The sequence below is a fragment of the Lepeophtheirus salmonis genome, chromosome 1 (assembly GCF_016086655.4).
Source record: "Lepeophtheirus salmonis chromosome 1, UVic_Lsal_1.4, whole genome shotgun sequence".
NCBI lineage: Eukaryota > Metazoa > Arthropoda > Copepoda > Siphonostomatoida > Caligidae > Lepeophtheirus > Lepeophtheirus salmonis.
The window spans coordinates 45,917,607-45,937,221 of NC_052131.2; the positions used below are offsets into that span (position 1 = coordinate 45,917,607).

A 19,615-nucleotide genomic window follows, 5' to 3' on the forward strand; every position below is an offset into this window, starting at 1 on the left:
GCGCCAGCAACTTCAGAGGATGAATTAAAAAAAAAAAAACTGACAAAAGCTTAGGAAAAAATTTATCAAAATACTTTGAATAATCTGTATGAAAGGATGCCAAAACGCATAAGAAAATGTATTAAGCTTGAAGGTAGTCATATTGGGAAGTAAATAAAGTTTTTCGGCAAAAAAATCTCTTGTTCAGGTCATTTCAAAAATTTCAAAAAACCACCAACAATTTTTGGACATACTGTATACATTAGCTATATATTAATGGTCTCTAGACTCAAATGACTCAATAGTACTCATATAGGCTATAAAATATATATTTTAAAAAATGGATGCTGGAGTCGGAGACGGGAATTGTATTTACCGACTCTGCAACCCTGGTTATCTGTACAGTTATTGGGTACTTTTTTCATGACGCCCCACACATATATGTCCAGGTGAATTAGATCCAGGAAGCAAGGAGGCCACATTTCCTTTGTTCCAAATATAAAGGTCCTAGAAATGTTGGTTTTCCGGAACAAATCCCTTTCCAATAACCCAATTGGGACAAAACATCACAATTTAAAATTTTAGCAGGACACTGGATCTGTTTATATCAATTGTAGCTCTCTAACATCATTATCTATTTAGTTATTTGTATCTGCCGACGTGCGCCCGGTATGAAGGTACACAATAATGGCCGCACGTCGTTACTATTCGGAGGAAATCTAAAGGATTTTGTATTTTGGGCTGAATTAGACAAGCACAATTGCGTAAACATAAAATTGAGGTTTGCCAAATATTAAGATCTAAACATGTTCCCGATTTAAAATTCTGCATTATTTCTTCCTAAAATATAGAAGGAATACTTTAATTTGACAGAATTAATTACTACCTAACAGGATCCCGATATTTAAAAATGTTTTTCTCGAGATCCCACACAAAGTCAACTTCTTGAGAAATGAGAAACTTTAGAACATACGAGTACACACATGAATTACCTGCTAATAAGTATGTAGTATATTTTGAAATAATGAAAAGAATTATCAATCATAGATACATAAACCAATCCCTTTATTTGTCTGTTTTGTTAATTCCCTAAATATATGATTAAAAATAATTAAATAATCTGTATTAAAGCATGTATTATGAAGCTTTTTCCAAAGAGGAATCCGTTGTGTCAGCCTTGATTTTTCTATTTTGTACCCGATTGTCTTGTTCCTACCGAAGCGACGATAAGTTAAACAATTTTTTACATACTACATATTATATCCAGAAATATACGTACCTCCTTTAGAATTTGAAAAAAATCCAACTCGGCTTTTAATATAGCTTCATCCTTGGGAAAGTGCTTAGCAGCCGTAGAGTTCACATTCATCTCGTCTGGCTCTTCCTCTTCATTCTCTGACTCCTCTTCTCCAATGCCTCCTGAAATGGAATGTTTTGCCAAACTTCCAAATGCACCTCCAGAACCTGTTCCAATAGTAACTGTACTTGTGGGTCCTCCTCCAAGACCTAGAATTCCCTTGGTTTTCTCTTTTAATCGCAGCTCCTTGTTACGAGTTTCTAGAATTTTTTCTCGGCGTGTCTCTCTCTCAAACATCTACAAAAAAAGAGAACCAATGTTGGTACTATTTGACTGTTTTTACTCAATTATAGTCGAATCTTTCTTAAACAAAAAATGAAACTTTTGACTTACTGATGTAACAGAGCTTTTGTCATTCCTTTGAGATGAAGCCAGACATTCAGATAACTCTAGTAGTACAGCATTCCCTCCTTCACAGCCCACAGTGACCAAACAACCCCCTTCATGGACTCGGAGACAGTGCAAAGGCTCATCGGCAACCTGGAAATCAATACAACCCTCAGTCAGTGTCAAAATAAAGATGAGCATTTACCCTCTACCAGTTAATTAATGACTATCTGACGTCTATTAAATTAAATCATACATATTTTTGTCTTCAAAGTTAAGTTTTTCTGTGGGCTTCTCTTGCTCAGCACGTCCTTTTAACAAGGAAAAGAAAAGGGAGTGCAAATCCAAATTGCCTCCATTAGGGAACTGGGATATTATAGACCCCAAGATTTATAAAAATACTTTTTATTTTTTTCATCTACATTTTATTGGCCATACTTTTCAGTAAGATCCTGAAACATTAAAATTCAATATTCATCTTGATAATGTATTTTTTTAGGAATTAATACTTTTTCAAGGTTTAGTGAACTTAATTAAAGGTTTTGCTTAAAAGCCGTTATTTAGTTTTCCCTTTTGACTTCTTCTTGAATTCTTATTTTTATGAATGTAAGGACCAGGCGTAACACGATGATCACAAAAATGTATTTTTGTAATTACTCGAATAATTCGGATAAAGTAATGAATATTTCATAGAAATTTTAAATACAAATATAATGTTTTTACTGTAAGAATAACAAACTATACCTTGTCGAACTCCAAACTCATGCTGTTCAGATTAGTTTAAAATATGGATTTATTTTTTCTCCATGTCTTATGTTCATACAAGTATATCTTGCATTTTAACTGAATTTTACGAATACAAAATAAATGAAATAGATACAAAAATCATACAAACTTAAATAGAAAATTTATGCAGTTATCATTTAATTAAAGAAATTTTATTTCTTGGGGTTTCTTTTTATCTAGTTCACTAATTGCATTATTCATAAAAATAATCTTAACTAACAGAGGGTTAAAGCAAAGTTTGCCTGTTTGTGGACGCCTAATAGCTTGAAGTAGTGCGAATACTCCTGCTTGTGTTTGATACTTTTAAACTTACTTTAACACTAAGAATTGGAGCTCTTTGCTGATAAAGGATATCCCAAGAGTCCAAGCAACCATCCATGCGCGTTGTAAAAAATACAGATGGCCTTGTAGGACTCCAACATCCATCGGTAAGGTTTTCTGTGTATGAACTCGTCCACATAATGGAAGACTCCTTAATATCCTCGGACCATATGCGAGCACACCAATCTCCAACTGTGAGAAAGTTTTTAGGAAAGCAGGGATTTCTTTGGAGAGCGTAAACAGGACCAAAATGAGCGTTGTAGACAGACACTATTTTTTCCGTAACGACTTTGGCCTTTTTGTTACATGAAAAAACACAGCCTGGAAATGGATACGAAGGTACTTCAAAATGTTGTTATTTCAATTAAAATAAAACCAAAAGTTAAAAACGCATTAAAATGACTTGATTGAGAGTATAATTAATGTACTTAGTATTTTTGAGCAATTTGTTTGGCTAAAATGAACAAAAAAAAATCGTTCAAATCTTTTTTTTAAATCAGTACGAGAAATACCAAAATTACGCAATTTATATTTAAAGAAAAATACGGTTATATAAGGATAATTTAGACCAAATAATGTTCACTATTTCAATCTAACGACAAAGACGTCATACTTCGTAATAAATAATAATAGGTAATATTTCTATATAATACCGTGCTCCGTACAAATTCAAATAAAGTAAATACTAATTATATTTGAAATATTCATCGTGAATGTATCTCTTCAATGTTGCAATCTTTTAATCTCTTTCGCAAGGAAGAAGTCGAATTTGCACTCTTGATATGGATGATCAAGTTAGAAGTATTTTTCTTTGATTTCCTTTATCTGGCTTTGGACCTCTCTCTTGGATAACTTATCCGAAGAGTTTCCGTATTTTCGTGTAATCAAAAATACAAGCCCTGATTTTCGCAGTTAAGCTGCATCTGGATTTACGAACAACGAAGAACAACTGCCTGAGTGGTCTCAAAGGGAGGATTTTAGCTTCAAATTGTGTGCAAGGTGTTTGTCTAATATCCGTTCCTTCGGGTAAACCCTTGGGTATACTCCATGGGTTCAAACATGTAGATGTGAAATTAATTTAAGATAATTAGAAGTATTTTTAGTCTATTGGAAGTATGATAGGATGAAGACGGATTATATTTCTATTAATAATTAGTATATTTATTTCCTAGTAAAAATGCCTCATTATATTTTGAATATATACAATTTACATTTTCCTTAATAATTTGTTTTATCAATTGTAATATTTAATATCAATAAATTATATTTCGTATCATTTGTCATTATTAGTTTGTTTGATTTTCTATATATAACTTCCATAAAAATTTCTAATTAATATTTTTTGTAATTGATGATCGTTATTTCAGCTGTCTTCTAATTTATACATACTTTTTTTTAACTTAATATCACAAATATACGTTATAATACTTTAAATTATCAATTTAATAGAAATCCACTTCTACGACTAAAGTGTTAGCCATTTGTTTTTGATTACTCATTGTATAACATATCATATTAGCCTCTTTAAGAGAAGAAATTTAGGAGATCTCAATGTTGATAGATCTATAATATAGAAATATGATTTTTTTTTTTTGATGAGTTTCAGAAGTAAATCAAATATTCCTGAATTTGAAAATTTCGACTACTTATTATGTACTCTGTTCTACTCTTACTTGAAATATAGAATATTCTCATTTCTATAGCAGAATCACGTGATATTATGGTCTTTAAAAACTTAACTTTAATCAATTGTACCGTATGTTTCGCTCCCGCGTTTTACTCGCACTCGCTCGATGTCCACCCCTCAATACCAGGAGCACTCCCCGTAGTGTGTTATCCTTCTGTTATATTCATTACGTCACAAAATTAGGCCTATAATACTAATAATCTGTTAGGGAAGGCTCAAGTGCGCCTGCCATAAATGGTGTAGAAGAAATGAAAAACTACTACAATGACCAACATTAGTTTATAGTCCATTGCACATTTATTATTGTTATTTAAGCCATAAAACACAAAAATAGCCATTAAAATATTCATTGATAGTAAATTTGGCCTTCAAAACTTTAAAAAACCAATTTCTTAATTATATTTTCAATTTTGTAATTAAATAAATATAAAAACGAAAATTTGGGTTAATAACGATTGAAAAAAAACATCCCTGCATTCAAAAGATACAATTTTTTATTAAGTTATGTTGAATAAAGTTCCTACAAAATGGATTTAATCATAAAAAATTACGTAAAATGAACGCCCATATATTTATATATATTTTTAAGTTACTTTATATTACAGCTAAAACTAAATAATAAACATTATATTACAATTTAAAAAGATTTTCCGTCAAAAAATAGTTCAATTTTAATTGAGTTTCTCAGTTTAACTTATATCTTTTTAGTAGAATAATTAACTTATTTATATTTAATTTCTGAACTTTTCATGCATCTAAAATATTCAATAGTTCTTACAATTAGTTAAATAATTGACATGATCATATTTCGTTTAGAAACATTTCCATTCATGTGTTCCTTGGCTTAAATAATAAAATAAATGTTAGGTTTAGCCGGCAGGCGTTCCAACCCCTGAATTTTGTATCATGCTAGTGATTTATCCCAGTATCATGATTTATGATAGTTTAAACTGGTATTTTTTAATCAATCTGTTTGTGTGAGAGCCATTTTTAGAGGGGACGAAGCCTAAAACAAAGAAAAATGTGCGGGGGCCTTTTTTAGTATAAATATGTTCTAATTTATTCTTTAAAATAATTTTTTTTTATGTTCATTTTTAACATAATAATGGAGATGTCTGTTGAGTGTTGACCTAGAAAATATATCTTTGCACAAAAAGTGGATTTTTAAGGGTTAAAAGTAAACATTTTATAAGAAAAACATAATGACACTTAGTTAGGTTCTCAATGTCAAAAAAAAAAAAAAAAAAAGTCAGTGAATTTATCTATAATTGGTTAGTGGCAATTAACCTGTAGCAAGTATTACGCTCTTTCTCTATAATTGTTTTTCTTGAAAAATGTATAAATTTAATTTTCAGTAACCTAGATGAATGTAGGAACTACAACTCTATGACGGATAAGTCGATCCTTCTTATATTTTTTTATATCGTTTATTTATAAAAATGTAGTCTTCGTGTATAGATTGATAAATTCTATCCAGAGCAGGAGCTAAAGCAAGAGTGGGGCATGGGATAAGTACCCCCCTGCCCCTAAGACCGGTTTGTAAAAATAAAACCAGTATTACAAAATCCCACCCTAATCACAAAATTCAACATAGGAAGGGCTTTAAAAAAAGGCAGGCATTTTCAAGTCTTGTTTCTAAGTAGAATGAAGTTCCAAGTATGTATATACATATACTAGGTACTTCATTCCACTTCAAAAAAATAAACATTGACAGTATTGTCGTGTATATAAGAATGAAGAATTCAGTCCTATCCAGCTCAGACTCAGTCCAGTCCAGTTCATTCCTGAATATCAGTCCTAAAACTGATAAAGCTTGGTGTTTGATGAGGTCATTACGGTATATCTCTTCTTTTTTAATCAGCTTTTGTACTGACAGTCCGAAGAACCGACAGTCTCAAGGACCGGTTCTAAGACTGGACTGGACCGAATAAATGCGGACTAACACAATCCTAATTGACAGTGATTCATAAATCATGTCCTTCCGGTAAGTAAAAATAAAAGAAACCGAAAATTAACGTGATAATTCTGATCAATGATGCAAATCCGGTGTGTTTTTTAGCCGGCCCATTTATTTGTAATTGGTAATATAAAGAATGAATTTTCTTTTCCTTAGCAGTTTTCATTATTATTTAATTCCTGAGTAGTGAACATCCTTTCCTAAATAGGTTAAAAATAAAATTCATTCTTTATACTACCAATTACAAATTAACGAGCCAGCTATAAAAATAAACGGATTCACATATATGCTTATAAGTAACTCCTGAGCATACCCTCATGGTTGCTCTCCGTCTTTTAATAATACAATCACTAGTTATTATTTTATACATTGATGTTCTGTCACCAAGAATTAAATATTATTGATAACAGTTTTGTCAAAATTAATAGACTGTTTATATTGCCAACTGGAAAAAAACAACTCCAGCTTTTTAGTACATATTTTAAAATACCTCTGTACGTTAATATAATCTAATTAAGGTTTTGAAAATTGTCAAAATCCTCTTATCCTGCAAGATATTAGTTCTCTTATAAATTATGCATCCCTATTTTGAAAATTTAAACGCATTAGCGATCAAGGAACATTATAGTTTTTAGTGTGAGGTGTATATATATTTCTTAATTATCGGAGCGGATTGCTCTCATTCGCTAATAAATTCTAAAACTCCATGGCTCGAAACTTGATTCGAACACATTACTTGTTAACAACTTTGGCATATATACATATCTATTTTTTCATAATACGTACCTCTATCAGTTCCCACCATGAATTTAGTAGGTATCGTGGATTCAAATTCAAGACAGGAAGCCCCATGTGCTCTTCGTATATCCGGATCTTTACTCGTATCCAGAACAAGGACTTCAGTAGGCTCTGTAAACTTACGAATATCCCACCATTTGACCTAGTTACAATAATTATAGTAATATTAGAAAGATAGTTATTCAAATTATTTGGAAGATAATTTAATTAGAACGTATTGATAAAAACGTGGAAGAATAAAGCTTTGTGGGAACGATAAAAACTAATGTTCCAATCACATGGCAACAAATCCAGTAAAGTGAAAGCTTGGCAATATAAGTGTACTAGATGGAGTAATCTGCATTGGTCGGAGTTATTAAGCGTCGATAAACTTTGCTTTAAAAATATAAATACCGATTGGTCCATTAAAATCTAGTTCATCAAATTAACAATTTTATTAACTAGAATTTCCACAAATTCAATACCATATAAATAGATTTGTATCTGAGCTCTTTTAATCATTAATGTAACCGCCCATAGCGGTAATGATGGTTTCCAGGTGGAAGGCCTGGTACGTACTGCGGATGTAGTCTTCTGTCACGGTGTCCCCGTGCTAGCTGACAGTGGCTTTGAAGGGCTTGGCGTTTGGATGCCAGACATTGTAAGCCTTCCCCTCGACATGGGCCCAAAAGGTGTAGTCGACTAGATTGCCATTAGGGCTGTAGGGGGCCCAAAAGTGGCATAATATTTCAAAAAACACATTCAAAAAAGTCTTGCAACGGAGGAGATGCACAAATTGCTAATGCCAAAAGGTGCCTCTCCGCCCTCATAAGACTCTTTCCACAATTTTATTTTATAGCTCTCTGGACGATCTAGTGTCAAACACCAATATCTCTTGTATTGGTCCTCATTAGTGATGTCTTGTAAGCTGAATTTTGCTGCATGAGCATTTACGAGCTTCTAAAAAAAAACACTCGATGAATTACAAGCTATTCTCGTTACTCACTTGAATGCTCGTTACTCACCTGAATACTCTTTACTCACTCTAACACTTTTTGCTCGCTAAAAAACTTTGTCACTCAAAAAAATCCTATTTTTTAAAGAATTATTGAAAGAGTGGATAATTTTTTTATATCCCTCATCGGAATCACGGCTTCCTTTCGATCTAGTATTTCTTTCGAGACCCAGACAACTTTTTTTTTTCTGGACATAATCATAGACTGATAGTTGTGAAGTATTATAATTGATAAAAGAATTTAAAGCAACTTCATGGAGGTTTTCCAAGTGGCGTTTGATTGAAGTAGACGTTCTGTTCACACCAAAAGCTTTTATATTTTTGCTGCATTGACTGTAAATCCCGATATTTGAATCCTTCTGAGATCTCCAAGCAATGTTATTTTTATCCCTTGCCTATTTCTAACTGGGTAAAGTATGGTAGTTGGAAAGGAATGATTTCCATAGTTTGAATTAAAAATTTGTATAACTGGTAGTAAATATGCAAGGTTGACAATTTCCTAATTTTGTGGTTCAACTGGAGGTTCAAAAAGGTCAACCGGGCTGTCAGAGTCACATACTTTACCATTACTTCCCTCATCATTAAAGTTCTTAAAATTTTAAACAATAAATTCATTTCAAGACATAATTACTATTAAAACAAAAAAGATAATGATAGTTTCAAAGTTAATACCTTATATTTAAACTTTAATTTCAAGGAATTCACCAAACGAATTTGTTGCTAGTAGAGTGAAAATCAGACTTTAACATTAGAATTTATGCTCAAAAGAGATCCCTCCCTCATGCATTTAAAAAATATTCATTGATCTATATTAATACGGACAATTTTGTCCTATGTTTGTTGGTCTGAAAAGGACTTATGATTGAGTGCTTCATAATCTGCGTAATTCCAAGCAATGTTGAGTACCACTGCTAACCATAAAACATTCCAACAAACATTACTTTTAAAAGGAACTGGGATTAGAAGTACACATTTCACAAAAGTCAACATAGTGTTGCCTCTGTGAAAACATAAGTTCTAAATCTAACGGAGAAGGAATCCAGTCTAGGAAGATTTACAAGTTATAATAGGCTCCAAAAGTTAAAAAACAAAAAATCCCAAGTTTTGGCGAGTTCTGAGGTTTTGACGGGTTACGACGATTTGAAGAGTTTCGAGTAAGACTCGGCTTTTTATGCCTACGAGTCTTTTTTTTATTTATTTCATAAAACTCGAGTAAAAATTTACGAGTTTTGCTTATAGGACATCACTAGCCCTCATGGACTTGAGGGGATTGACCTGATCTGTTTCTTTAACTCCTCCGGATCCAGTTTAGCCTTTTTGACAGAGTCCTTCTTCCTCTCCAATGTTTTGGACTTGCTGACGGCGAAGACGGTGGTCTTTGAGACACCCAATTACTTAAAGTGCACGAATGGAAGTTCGTCAATCCCTTTCAAGTGTCCTTTTCTCGACTTCTACGTAGCTAGAGGTATCAAGTTTACTTTTGTTTGTAAATAATTGTTTATGCTTTAATATATCGACATATGAACTGATTTCAATCTCTGAACCTTAATTCATTATTGAATTAGTAAGTGTTCAAATTTCAATGGGCCACCCGGTATGTACAGCTAATCCCTTTTTTTATTTTAATATGATGTGATGGACTTCAACTACACTCACTCGATGGCAAACCTAATATAAAGTCCTATTTATTATATGTTTTAAATTTATCTACATATGTGCCCCGTCACAACAAAAACAAGCTGGAATGAACTTTCTCAAAATTGAGTAGGTTACATTTATAATAATCGATAAATTATCGCCCATTTCTTTCAACAAATTATTCTTATTAACTCATTGTGAGTGCTGCAAACTGTATTTTTAAGTAGCCTAAATTGATTGTCATAGTAAAAGAATGTGTAATTGATAGATTTTATTTGAAAGGCTATATCGGGCTCATATAATTATTTTAAATCAAACAAAGGTTTTTAAACTATAATTAAAATTCTTGGGTATTTTATCTTATTCTATAAATTTGAATACAATAATTGACTCATATATGTCTATGAAATATTAGGCTGTGTAATGATGTAAAAAAACTAAATTGTTATTTTTTCCTTTTTTGATTATTTTTATGTTGATCCATCAAATATATATTTCCCTTTTCTGTTTAATATAAATATATATTTGCGTTTCTGGTGCCCTCTGAAGTCGAGGGGCCTCCTCATAATCAGTAAGACTTAATAGTTTAAATTTATATATGTTTGCTGAAATTGTATTAGTTAAAAAAAACTTCGGTTTTGGACCGAGTCCAACACTAATAGTTACCTAATATATATTTATATATACAGAGGAGATATGTAAGGATAGAAAGGAGGATAACTACTTTAAAAAAAGGCAGACAATTGCAAGGCTCTTATCCTCTCTCTCTCTCGATTCTGCTTTTTGTAATATATATTACTACATTAGTACAACACACTGATATAGATAAAATACAACAGGAGGATCTACAAAAAAAACACTTTAATTTGTGTAGTATTATAAACGCCGTTTATTTGTGTAGTACTCCCATTCTTAGAGATATAGTATTGTAGTAAAGTACCCCCAAGGAATGAAGATCATTTATCAAATATTAAAGTAACCTAACTTATGCCTTTCATCGCTTAATCATATACCTAATACCTAGGTCGATCTACATGTATCATTCAGTGAGTATGTATAACTAAGTATCCATGGAGCGTATTCAGGATTATATATATTTATTTTTTTTGGCCCTGGTTTTTTGAATCTTTTATTAAACATCTCAAAAAATATCTTTTTTTTTTTACTCTGCTGCATAATTTGGTCTAATGAACTACCAGCCTCTTCCGAACGCTCCTAGTATCACCTGTCTACACACTCTCATGTCATATGTACTGTTGCTTTCAAAGAAATGATAACATATATACTACCTGAACATTTAAACTGTCATGAACAACCATAGGAGAAAAATACATTTTTTTAAACCTCATATGCATTGGTGGAATTATAGCATAATGTGAAGCCTCGGAGTAATAGCTACACGTAAGGCAAATATAAGGAGTGATTCGTTAGAAAAAAGTAGTCATGTGCCGTGAACCTGAATTTTAATGCTCAAGTATTTGCAAGTTTATAAAAAAAACACTCGAGGAATTACGAAATAATAATTATTCCCTGGAATACTCGTTACTCGTTTCAATACTCATTACTCTCATGGGTAATAAACTAACGATTTTTGCCTTACTGATCATAAAGACAAGAATTCATTGATTTAGGGGTACTCCAGTCCCTCCAGCCCACCCGCTCAGAACGCCCCTGACACTACTTACATCTTTTTGAACGCCAACCAATTTGTCAGTCAAAAAATCATATTTTATACAGGAGGATTATTGGAAATGTGTCATTAAAAAAAATGTTTTTCCCTTCTCTAATGATTAATTATAAGATTCACATTCTTAACCGGCAGGAATAAAGTAGCTGCCTTCCTGTTTTGGATGCGAAACTTTTTGAATCTGAATAACAAAATACATAGGGTTTGAGGATTCATATACTTTAATATTTTCAAAAAAGAATTAGCGGAGAAACATAATTTTTGATGAGTTAGGAGTAAATACTCGCATTTTAGACTCACGAGTCGAGTTTTTGGTTGTCTTTTTTTTCTTCATAAAACTCAAGTACCAATTTACGAGTTTTGCTTGTGACATATCACTAGAAAGAAGTAAAATAAGACTCTGTCCTTCAGGAGTGGAAGGATTTTCATATAAGCAAGGCAGCATGCGTTATTATATCATGTATATAAATACAACTTAATATTTCACAGACATTTTTAGGTCAATAAATGGCCTATTATTCAATTTTTTGGACAAGTTAAGGTACAACAATTCTATTTAAAACTATAGTTTAAAATTTTATTTGATTTAAGAGCCTAATATTAGATCTGATACGACCCCTTTCAAATTGAATCAATCAATTTCTCATTATTTTATTGCGAGGATTCATTTTGCCTATTGTAAGTGATATTTGGGGATTCACTAAAAGGCTATTAAGAACAATTTATTTGATAGAAATGGACTATAATTCGTATAAGAATAAAACAAATCACATTCTATCTTGTTTTGTGTTGACGGACCATATATGTAATGCACTTGCATTTTTGCTGAATTTACAATTTCGAAAATTGATGTTGGTATAAACATTAAAAGAATATGTAATTTCTCTCTCTTCTCGATATAACAAAGTTCTTTCTTTCCTTTCGAGAGAACTTCTTCTTCTCTTTTACCCTCCTTTTTAAGGCAAGGGGTGTCAAAGAAAGAAGAAGAAGAGTTGAAGGCAGGAAAAAAAACCTTCCGTAGATGACTGCAGTACTATGTTTCTAAAGTACAATATAATAAGGATGAGAAAGATATTGAATGAGAAACTGTTTTTCCTCCTTTCTCTAACTTTTCCTCCCCTTCCACATACATATATCCATTTGCGTAGAACAAACACTTGCATTTCTTTGGTTCTAGATTTTCCTCCCTTCTATACAAGTTTGAATTTGTGCACATATCACATTATGTAAAATTTCTATCATTCATTATTGAGTTTCACCTTGACAAACATATAATAATCCATTCTTTTTCTTTTAGTGAATCATGTCTGGCGGAAGTGGTTGTATTAAGGAGAGCGAGCCCAAGGTCTTTGTGCCCAAATGTTCCATAGGGAATAAGTCATCTCTCATATATTCAGGATTTGAGCCCGAAAGCAGTGCTCAGGATCAATGCACATTCAGTAGGATTGTAAAGGACTATCCTGGGAAAGTTTTGAAGTGTCAGTGCCAAAACGCAAGCTGTGGACTAAAGAAATTATTTCGTGAGGAGTATATCAAGTCACAGTATCTTCAAAGGAATCTTAAACTACATGAAACACTTAAAGAGGAACTAATACACTCCATTGGAGGCTCCTCCGTCTATCAGAATGTATATAATTATTGTCTAAAACTATCAAGGACTGAACCTCAGATATTTAGCAACCTTGCCTCGGCAGATGGGGATACAGTTCTCATGGAACTTTGTCTTGATAAAAAAATTGAAGCTAATTTACTGTCTGCTCAAATTCTAGCCTTTATTTCCATATACAGTGATCATTCACCCTCCTTACTCTTTGTGAGGAACAAACAAAATTTCAACGCATTTGAGCTCGCAGCTCTATCTAACAAAACATCTATTGCATCATACCTAGCAGCAATGTTTCTCTACCACAATCAAGACCCTAATACAACTGACTCTCTGGGTCATACGATCCTCCACAAACTTGCACGGAAAGGGGATGCTTGTGTTTCTACACTAAATGAACTATTGTCTCTAAGAAATGAGCAAAATAATCGAATACTTAGGTTAGATATTGTGAATGAGGGAGGGAAGACTCCTTATGACGTTGTTACGGCCTGCATTGACCTTTTTGCACATGATCACTCCTTATCCTATTGTGAAACCCTAAATTCATTTCAGAAAGTGATACGTGAGGATGCCGAAGAACTCATGCTCACTTCTTCCACTCCATCATCACTTTCTTAAATCCCTTTGATTTCATTTCAGTTATATCTTCCTTGCCTCTTGTTTAAAATTTACATAAACAGATACCTATGTACTTTATTACTAATATATCTATTCCACACAATGATACATATATAATTATAAATCGGCTGTCGTTCTCTGTTAATTATTTTGACATTGCCAAATTGTTAAGGATTATAATCTACAAATATGATTTTTGATATTGCTATCATTTAATGTATATTAAAAAAAAAAATAATAAAAAATAAAAAACCATGCAAATAAAATATAAATAATATATCCAAGTAATCCTATTATTTACTAAGCTAATTTAAATAAGTACACTGCTTATGTCTAATTAGACTAAATGCATGAATTAACTTACATTACCATCTGTTGACGATGTAAAAAACTCCATTGCACTCTTTGAATTGAGCCAAAGTGTTTTTGTCACAGGATCCGTATGGCTATGTTCCAAAGAAATTAGGCCTTCCGGATTACCTCCCTTTCTTGTATCCCAGACTCCAACCTTTTTTATGCATACATTGTGAATAGAAAAATTAAAAATTAGTTTAAACTAGAGTAGGTTCGCCCAGCATTGCTCGGGAATAAAATTAATTTTAAACTTCTACTTCATATAAAAAACAAAAAATAAAGAATGTAAAATTCTAAGACAAGTACCATCTCCGAGCCTTAAAAATCGACATAAAAATTTCAGCAAAATATATTCTTAGTTTGGCCGTGGTTCACGTGCACGTTATAGAACCTATTCAAGCCGGATATCAAGGAACTGTCTAAATCTGTCCCTTTGAAAAGAAATCTAATTAATTACATAGTTTATTAAAAAGCGTTGTGGAATTCAAACATCAGTCGTACACTATGTTTTCACCAAAGTCCTGTAAAACGACATTATACCAAAAACAATGCCATGCTGATCAATAATTAAATCAAATTCTTATATTCCCCTTCCAAAAATAGGTTCAAATATTTTCATCCTTTGACTTCAAAAGTGAAAACATGTTAAAAGAGACTATTCAGTAACGATTCGTGTGTTACAGGCATTAAGTATACTAAAGGACTCTTATTAAGGAAAGAGTGAGTTTACTTAAGTAGAAGTGGGGTTGACTTTAGGAGGATTGAATACAAGAGTTTCAAAGAAGGAGTTGTGGGTGGAGAATGAGAAATTTCTTTGTTCCTCATTGTATTTTCTATTATATTTTTTTCGTTGAATAATATAAGTACACAAGATACAAGATTTAAATGCAATAGCAGAATATAATATCTTTTGGAGACAAAAATACCGAGAAAAGAGAGGTACATTATCTTTAAGAGTCTGGAAAATTGGGTTTTAAACTTATTGGAGGTACTGAATCCTGCAAGCTTCCAAAACCCTTCATGATTGGAAAAAAATATATTATTTCTTCAGAACATAGTTATATGTTTATCAGTGCACAAAATGAACCATGTATCAGTTGCAACAAAAAACCATTGTGTTCAAAGAACAAAACCAACAAAACATGAGTTTAACAAAAAAACATAACTCAATGAATCTTTGCTGCAAATCAATGTGTCTTTTGCAGTTGCCTTTCAGACTCAAGTTCAGAAATTTGAGGATTAACCTAGACAAATGCTACTCTTACATCGTTTTCACAACAGAATCTCATTCTTTTTTTGTTTTTATGTCGAGAGCTCCGTCCGAACAAACTGCAGAAATCATGTAAGATTATTGTCTCTGAAGAAGTCATCCACGAGTTTCTTCACATCGACTGCCTTGGTTGTATTTTGTAAGAAGCTTACAAAATAAAAAAATTCCTTTATCCCGGCTTCTTTCATACAGCACACAAATACAATAAGCTGGCTTATATGAGAAATTTCAGTCGTATCATCGACTTGGAGGATGAATTTTGCTGGGCCTTGAAATCAGATCTGCAACTACTTGAGCAAGATAGCATTGCTCAATGCTCATGTCTTATATTCTTTCAGCAGATAGTGACATTTGAAAGAGGAATTAGTGATAATTTTTCTTCAGTAGTTTTTTCAGTATAATATAGCAATCTTCAACGCAGCTGGTTTACAAGTGTTTCATCAAGTGTGTGTGGTTTGCCCTACTTTGCAATGAGGTAAGCAACTTCGTACGATACTGTGAGGATTGCTTTGTCGATGGGTACAAAGCTGAGAACAAGCAGAGTAGCCTATCTAGCCTATCTGGCTCTCGTCACCTTGAATTCAATAAGTGTTGAGTTCTTCTATTTCTCATCTCCATGCAGCTATAGGATGTGTTTCTTCAGTTTACTGGTGTTAGACTAGAACTGCTCAACTAGGCAGTGCAAATCTACATTGAGGACGCTGACTCATATCTCATTCCTTTATTGTGCGTATTCGTAAGATCACTTTTTATTTTTGCTCGACATAGCTCGTAAGAAGAGATTGAAAGATTAAAAGAAAATAACAAATTACGTACAATCATTGCAGCCAAAAAATTACTACTGAGTGCACCATGTTCCCTGCATTGCAGATATCAAAGATTAGCAATGTGGCCTGATCCCGAGCAACAAATTATGGATAACTGGAGTGTAACTTAACAAACAACACGAATGGTCTGTATTTGTTTTTTGTAGAACATTTTTACTTAGCAACTAAATATTTGTAATCTAATACGGAGAAGAAACTTTTTTGATTCTCACAGCGGGTCCACCCCCCTTGCTCTTTAATGCTGATATCCCCCTCTGTGATACAACGGCACATTTGCACTGAAAGCAGGTAGCCTTGGTTGATAGTCTAGTCGCGTCAGTGGATGCAGGGGGCTTGTCGAGCCCATGAGAGTGTCTCACCGTATCCCTGAGGTTCGATCGAACCCAGGTTAAGAACCACTGGTCTAAAATAATCTCGTACTTCTTTTCCAATCACAAAAGAGACTCACAAGTAATAAATACATCAGTTATCAGGTGTGAGTCTTTAAGTCTTCAAGTTATATAATTATCACATCAAACTCCACCTGATGAATTGAATTGATATCAATGTGATTGGCATTAGCTATTTTTACATTATAACTTATATAAATCTAGGATACTTATCAATGAAATAGTTTTCTTAGAGTAGGAGACAAACAGAGTTGACTTAAGGGTAAATGAATCAATATTAATGAAGGGTATTGGATGGAGGCTGAGAACTCTGTCTGTTCCTCACTGGATCTGTCAGTCGATTATTCTTTCATTTTATGGAACTCCATAGTTCTTTTATGTAAAAGTATACTATGATTCCGTAAAAGATCTGGATGAATTTATGTATTATTGAGCATAGAAGCAATGATTCGCGAGGTCTGAAGTCACTATCATAGACCTTGATGTAAAGGAAATCTGCACAATGAAGGATTCTTCCATTAAATGAGATTAAATCTACCAATTAAGGCACAAAGAGACGAGATCTATTCAACAGGAAGTTGAAGAGAAGATTAAAAGAACCATTGGATATCCAAATGGAAAATTAGGAATTCATAGGGACAGGAAGTATGGGTGGATGTGGATCCATATATCCGAATACTTCGTACGAAAGATCCATCCAAATTACTATGAATTAAAAGTTTTTCAACGCAGTTCCAACTCTTCCCTCTCTTCAGTAATAATATTTAAAATTCATACCTACACGCGTCCAAAGGTTTCATTAAGCGTCATGTATATCAATCAAGAATGTTTTTTCTTGTCTCTAGTTCTGATTCGTCTAAAATTGTATATGCCCTATTTCCATCACGTCTTGTGCACTTCATTATTATCACAAGTTTTGGCTAAGATTCATTTAATGTAATTTAATAGAAGGCAAAATTTTGAACGGGCTTATGTATTTTTCTTTAGAATAAACCAGAAACATAAAATTTAATTAAAACCATAGTTCATGGTATCTAAATCATAATCATGCTATAAAAAGTTATTTTAAACAAAATTATATAAACCTAATCATCTACGAAGGGTATTTATATTTTATACTTTTTGGTCCAGATTACGTGAATCCTTTACATAGTTTATATTTCAACAAATGCAACATACCCATGGTAGGATTATGTGAAAAAATATTTTATTAGTATGCAGTTAAACTTACACTTCCAAAAAAATAATTTGAAAATCGGCCAATCGCTTATCGAGATATGGCCCTATTTATAATCATAACCATTAGGTGGTGCTCACGTACGGAAAAACTTAACTAACTGATTTTAGAGGTTAATTTTCGTCAACTTTTGGATATCTCCAGTACACTATGGGTATGATTTGATATACTTGAGGCTTTTGTCTATCAAATAGGAAAAGTTTATGAAATTATTTAAGCTAACTTAAACATTATAGCGCTTGTAATTTGTTGTTTTGTACTCACAAATTTAGAATGCTACAACATATAGAATAAAGATTTTTGTATAAAGCTACGAATACATTTTTATTTCCGCTTTGTATAAAAATAAGTTTAAATATCTATAATACATTCAAAAATTCCTATTAAAAAAAAGGGTTAATTTTCTTTAACTTTTAGACATCTCCAGTAAATTTCAGGTTTGATCTGGAAATCTATAGGGTTTTGTCTATAAACTGTCAAAATTTTATACAATTCTTTCAGTTAACATAGAAATTATAGGACTTGTCGAAAATTTGATTTTTAATAACATATTCAGTTTATTGGCTACGATAGATCGAAAATGCTTTTGTCTATGGATGTGAATAAATTGTTTTGTTATCTACAACTATTTCTCAGAAAAATATAATTTTAAATAGCTCTAATACATTCCAAAATCACGTTTGAAAATGTTTGTTTTAAAAAGGATTAATTTTCGTCAACTGTCGGATATCTCCGATCAACTATGGGCAGAATTCGGTAAACTTTAGAATTTTATCAATCAAGTGGCAAAATTTCATAAAATTATATACACTGATATAGTCACTATTGGACAGGTGAAATTTTGTTTCCTACGCACAATGACTGATATACAAAATATGTAATATGAAAGAAACGTTATGACATCATCTATATAAGGAAAAAACATTCAATCAAAAGTATGATGTCATACGATAAGGAAGTGTATTTTTATGTTATATTTTTTTTAATTATCATTTAAAATTGTTATTACCAACTGTATGTTATATATTTATTAATTTATAATTTGAATGATAACTTTTTAATTTAATGAAATCAGGCGTTAAAATATAAATATCTAGTTAAATAAACATAAACAGATGGGGCTGAGTATAGGATAAGACATCTACCTATATAAACATAACACTCAAAAGAAGAACAAGTTACTTAATTTTCGGAGGAGATATGAGAAGAAAATTCAATTTTGGGCTTCGAAAAAGTGGAATAACTCAGTGTTTATCCAACAAATAGATTTTAAGGGTAAAAATGACTATGAACGATAATAGTCACGAATTATAATCCCAGATATTTCAGAATTCAGAAGACTAAGAGAAAAACTGAGATCATTTTTGGATTCTGCGCTCAAAGATAAATTCCCCTCCCCCTAATTCTTCTCCTGTGTAATCAATTGCATCATTAATAAAGATATTTTCTATCACCACCCCCGCTGCATCGAAAAGGCATTCGGCTTGGCTAATTTTTTTTCCACGGTTAACTGACGCACGCAGTACATGTAAAGAAGTTGACCCCATCTGGTTTGAATTTGTATCTTGTAAGAATAGCATTTTTTTTTATTCAAGATCATTTTTACTTTTAAGTGCTACATATTTATATTACAGAATTATATCTTGGAGTTAAAATGGTGCAAAAGTGCTGTGTTCCATGATGTGTTTGGTCAAATAATAAAAAAGTCCTTCCCTAAAAATATTATTTCATAATTTTTTAGTTAAAGTTGAAGAGAATTATGGATTTGAAGAATTCATGGACC

At 32.2% G+C, this 19,615-nt stretch overlaps 2 protein-coding genes across 8 annotated transcripts in view; one reads left to right on the forward strand and one right to left on the reverse strand.

Moving 5' to 3' along the window:
• Nucleotides 1-1,027: 1,027 nt before the first annotated feature.
• Nucleotides 1,028-19,615, reverse strand: part of Dnai2 (dynein, axonemal, intermediate chain 2) — a 53,021-nt gene continuing 34,433 nt past the window's right edge. For all 4 annotated transcript variants that reach the window (XM_071894040.1, XM_071894041.1, XM_040727191.2 and 1 more), the window contains 6 exons: nt 14,120-14,263; nt 7,201-7,354; nt 2,763-3,091; nt 1,670-1,816; nt 1,259-1,573; nt 1,028-1,191 (listed from right to left, as the gene is read on the reverse strand). In XM_071894040.1, the coding sequence (XP_071750141.1) occupies nt 1,117-1,191; nt 1,259-1,573; nt 1,670-1,816; nt 2,763-3,091; nt 7,201-7,354; nt 14,120-14,263 (1,164 nt within the window). In that variant the 3' untranslated portion in view covers nt 1,028-1,116. The remainder of the gene's footprint in view (nt 1,192-1,258; nt 1,574-1,669; nt 1,817-2,762; nt 3,092-7,200; nt 7,355-14,119; nt 14,264-19,615) is intronic.
• On the forward strand, nt 10,630-14,032 carry LOC121131805 (uncharacterized). 4 transcript variants are annotated; one of them, XM_040727193.2, is made up of 2 exons: nt 10,630-10,890; nt 12,829-14,032. In XM_040727193.2, exon 2 carries the CDS (start codon nt 12,835-12,837, stop codon nt 13,753-13,755), a length of 921 nt encoding a protein of 306 aa, XP_040583127.1. In that variant the 5' UTR covers nt 10,630-10,890; nt 12,829-12,834; the 3' UTR covers nt 13,756-14,032. The 4 variants fall into 4 exon arrangements, with proteins under 4 accessions (XP_040583127.1, XP_040583128.1, XP_071750144.1 ...); XM_040727194.2 differs by having other exon boundaries at nt 10,650-10,894; XM_071894043.1 differs by having other exon boundaries at nt 10,715-11,245.

Excerpts from the sequence above, each read along its gene's own strand:
- LOC121131805 (XM_040727193.2), top strand. The coding sequence starts at position 12,835 with ATGTCTGGCGGAAGTGGTTGTATTAAGGAGAGCGAGCCCAAGGTCTTT.